This window comes from Pygoscelis adeliae, unplaced genomic scaffold (assembly GCF_000699105.1).
Source record: "Pygoscelis adeliae isolate BGI_AS28 unplaced genomic scaffold, ASM69910v1 Scaffold325, whole genome shotgun sequence".
In the NCBI taxonomy this organism is placed as follows: domain Eukaryota; kingdom Metazoa; phylum Chordata; class Aves; order Sphenisciformes; family Spheniscidae; genus Pygoscelis; species Pygoscelis adeliae.
The window spans coordinates 3,094-6,629 of NW_008824769.1; the positions used below are offsets into that span (position 1 = coordinate 3,094).

The 3,536-nt window shown below is 63.8% G+C and overlaps 1 protein-coding gene across 1 annotated transcript in view; it reads right to left on the reverse strand.

Moving 5' to 3' along the window:
* Positions 1-2,442, reverse strand: part of LOC103916608 (caspase-1-like) — a 3,670-nt gene extending 1,228 nt beyond the window's left edge. Inside the window, exons 1-6 of the mRNA XM_009323618.1 lie at positions 2,436-2,442; positions 1,655-1,927; positions 1,190-1,326; positions 761-937; positions 325-559; positions 43-195 (exon numbers count right to left, since the gene is read on the reverse strand). Coding sequence (XP_009321893.1) covers positions 43-195; positions 325-559; positions 761-937; positions 1,190-1,326; positions 1,655-1,927; positions 2,436-2,442 — 982 coding nt within the window. The remainder of the gene's footprint in view (positions 1-42; positions 196-324; positions 560-760; positions 938-1,189; positions 1,327-1,654; positions 1,928-2,435) is intronic.
* Positions 2,443-3,536: the final 1,094 nt, after the last annotated feature.

Below are 3,536 nucleotides of genomic sequence, written 5' to 3' on the forward strand. Positions count from 1 at the left end.
GCCTGCCCTCAGGCAGGGCAACTGTCTCCAGGGACTGCTTACCAGGCGTGGAGGAATGTAAAGTGCCAAAATCACTCTCCAGGTGGACTTCACAGATTGCATCATCTTCCAGCCCTGCAGGGATCGCGTGAGCCGAGCCGGGAGTGGGCATGGCAGGGTCTGCGGGGTCGCTCACCATCACGGACCCTACCTTGCCTAGAAAGGCAGGGCCAGCCATCAGCAATGATGGGGTGTCCCGTCCCCACCTCATGCCCAGGGCTCACATGCCCTGGGAGAGCCTGGCCGGCTCGCTCACCTCGTAGGCACCTCGTAGCGGGGACTCACCTCCACGGCAGGACTGGATAATGACCACTTTGGGTTTGCCCAGCAGCGCCCGGCAGCACTTGTTGTTGAATTTCTCATAGATGGTGTCGACGGAAAGGATGTCTGTGGTCTCGCCTTTGCTCTTGGTCCCGCAGAGCCCAGCCCTGACCCCATGGGACATGAAGACCAGGAAGGTGCTGTCAGAGGTCCAGTGCTCTTTGTGATTCGCAAAATCCTTCATGACCGTAGCCATCCCCTACAAACCAGCACCAGGAAGGAACATCAGCCACCTGTGACCAGCTGTGTGGAGACCCAGCCTCCAGCTGCGGGCAGGAGCCAGTGCCATTGGGGACAGGGGTGTCCCTGTGGTGCCTGAGCCCCCCATCAGCAACGCACACAAGGAGGGTCTCTGCACCACTCCCGGGGCCGGTGGCAGCTGCTTTGTGCAGTCCTTTACCTGGGAAGTTAAGTTGCGATGGACGTCCACCACGTAGCCCAGCCCTTCCAGCAGCTTCATCATCCCCTCCACATCCACTTCAGCCCCATCCCGCCGGCTCAAGTGCTCAAACTCAATGTTGCAGATAAGCAGAGCCCTACGGGTTCGCGTCTCCCACGGTAGATGGATGGGATAGATCTGTGAGGATGGAGGGAGGCAGCGCTCAGCAGTGGGTGGGTGCAGGGGGCTTTTCTTGGGAGGCAGCTAATAGCAGAGAAGGCCCATGGGTGCAGCAACCACATCTCCCTGTCCCTGGGACATCTCCGCACATCTCCTGCCCTGCTCCTGGGTCAGCGAAGACCCTGGCTCCCCTCGGCAAGCCCCCACCCACTCCAGCAGGGCAGCGAGGTCATGCTCCAGCCCTCCTCTCATCTCCTCTGCCCACAGCACCTGGTCTCCCTCCGTGTCCCTGATGCGCTGGTACTCGCTCAGAGAGCACTGCTGGATCCACTGCTGGCCCTCGATGCCGATGGGGGGCCCAGTGGGGGCCTTGGTGTCGGGGGAGGCCAGCTGCACACCAGGGGACCCTGCAAGCAGAAAGCCCCACAGTTGCACTGGGAAGCGCCTGCAGCCAGAGGGGACTGTTGCAGGGCATGGACAGACAAACGGAGCTGGGCTCTGCCCCTTGGGGGTCCCTGTTCAGCCCCACGGGGGACAGCCACCCCTGAGAGTCCTGCCGTCGCTGCATGGCAAGGGGAATTCAGTGCCACAGAGCAGTGACACGGGGGATGCCCAACTGCCTCTTGCCTTCAGGCCTCGGACACTCACCAGAGCCAGGCCCCACTCCAGCACCCCACCGGAGGTGCCGGGAGCCCCAGCATGGCCGAGGGCAGACCACGGCCCCGCATCTCTCACCCGATTCAGCGGTCAGACCCAGCTGCTCAGCCAAGGTGCCATCACGCTTCCTGAGGCTGTTGATGATGAGCCGGCTGGCCCTGGAGCCCTTCAGGCGCACGCTGTCGATGAGGCAGCGGGCCTTGTCGGCGCGCACCATGTATCTATCTTGCACCTCGTCCACCTCCTCGAGGTTCAGCACCCCTTGGGCCAGCAGCTCGTCCAGCAGCCCAGAGATCACCGGCTTGCTCACACGCTCCACAAAGGCTGTCCGCACATTCAGGAGCAGCTTGTCTGCAGGGTGACCTCGTCAGCGCCCGGAGCCCCCACGCCATGGCTCCTGCTGCCACACCACCCCCATCGCCTCCCCTGGGTGCTGATCCCTTCCCCATCACCCCTCTAACTGCTCCCCCTTCCCCATCACCTCCCCTGGGTGCTGCCACCTTCCCTATTGCCCCCCCCAGCTGCTGATCCCTCCTCCACCATCCACCCTGGGTGCTCCCCCTCCCCCATTGCCCACCCAGGGTGCTGCTCCACCCAGGGTGCTTCATTGCCCACCCCGGGGGCTTCCCCTGCCATCGCCCACCTCCCCCTTTTCCCACACACCCACAGAAAGTGCCCCAGGGGACACATTTGCAAGGAACAGGGCTCCAGCTACTCAAGGATGCAGTGTCCCGGGCCCCAGCCTGCATGCTGCGCTGTGTCCCTGTGCATCGGGCCGGCCAGGGCGAGCAGGACCCGGGCAGGACCCAGGCAGGTCCCCATCCCACCACCAAGTCCCAGCACCGCTGGTCGTACTCACCCGCCATCACCCCTCAGTCCCCAGCCTGCCAAAGGATCCGCGAAGTCTATTTCTGCTGCGGGAGGGGGAAAACGAAAGCTTATGTTCACAAAAGAAATAAAAAGTCACAGCTTTACTTCCTGTCTCCCCGCTCAGGCCCTACTGCTGGGCTGTTGACATACCCTGCCCAAGCCCCTGCAGTCACCTATAGCCCAGCACACGCCTGCGAGCCCGCTGGGTGTGGGGCCAGAGCCCCTGCGCCCTTTGCAGCCACGCTCGGATTTCCTCCTGGGGGTGCTCAGCACATCCCTCTGACAGTGGGGCATCATGAACGCATGCAACTGGCCCCAGCGCTGCAACACCCAGCGCCCACGGGGCGAGGAGGAGGCACGTGTCAGAGCCAGGCACGGGGCAGCTCTGCTCCCAGCTCGCAGCCCCAGGGGGGCAGCTCCGCTCCCAGCTCGCAGACCCAGGGCCTTGCAGAGGCAGCCATCCTCTGCCAAGCACCAACATCCCCTTTGTCCCCACACCCCCAAACCTTCCCCACCTGTGTGGGGCTGACCTCCGCTCATCCCTTCCTCGCGCTGCCCTGTCCAGGCGCTGGCAGGCAGACACCGCCTCGGGCAGCAGCATCCTCAATCCACCCAAGGTTTCACCAGCCCCGTCTCCATCCCACAGGCGCTGGAGGGAAGGGGAGCCTGCCCGAAACGTGAAATCTGGACTGTAAGAAAGCCCCAGGTTGCCCCATAACTATATTAATAGGGCTGTTTTGCAGGGCAGCTTGAGCGTAGGGTGAGATCTCGGTTGGAATGGCAGGAGTAACGCCAACGATGGGGAAACGCAGGGATGAGCGCCGTGGGGAAGGGACTATCCAGCCCCTTGGGAGGTAGAGGCAGGCAGCGGCTGGCTCCGGAGCGCAGCAGCTGCTGAAGGCTGAGCAGGGGGATAGAACAGGGAGGCCTTAAGATCTTTTTACCGTCCCAAAGGCTTCCGCAGGCCCGCTGGGGAGGCCTGCCCCACCGCAGCTCCGAGGTGCCCCAACCCCGTGACAAGACCCCGGCGCCATCCTGCCCCGGCCAGGACACCGCTGGTGGGAGGCGGCGCCGCCCGTCAGGGGCCCGG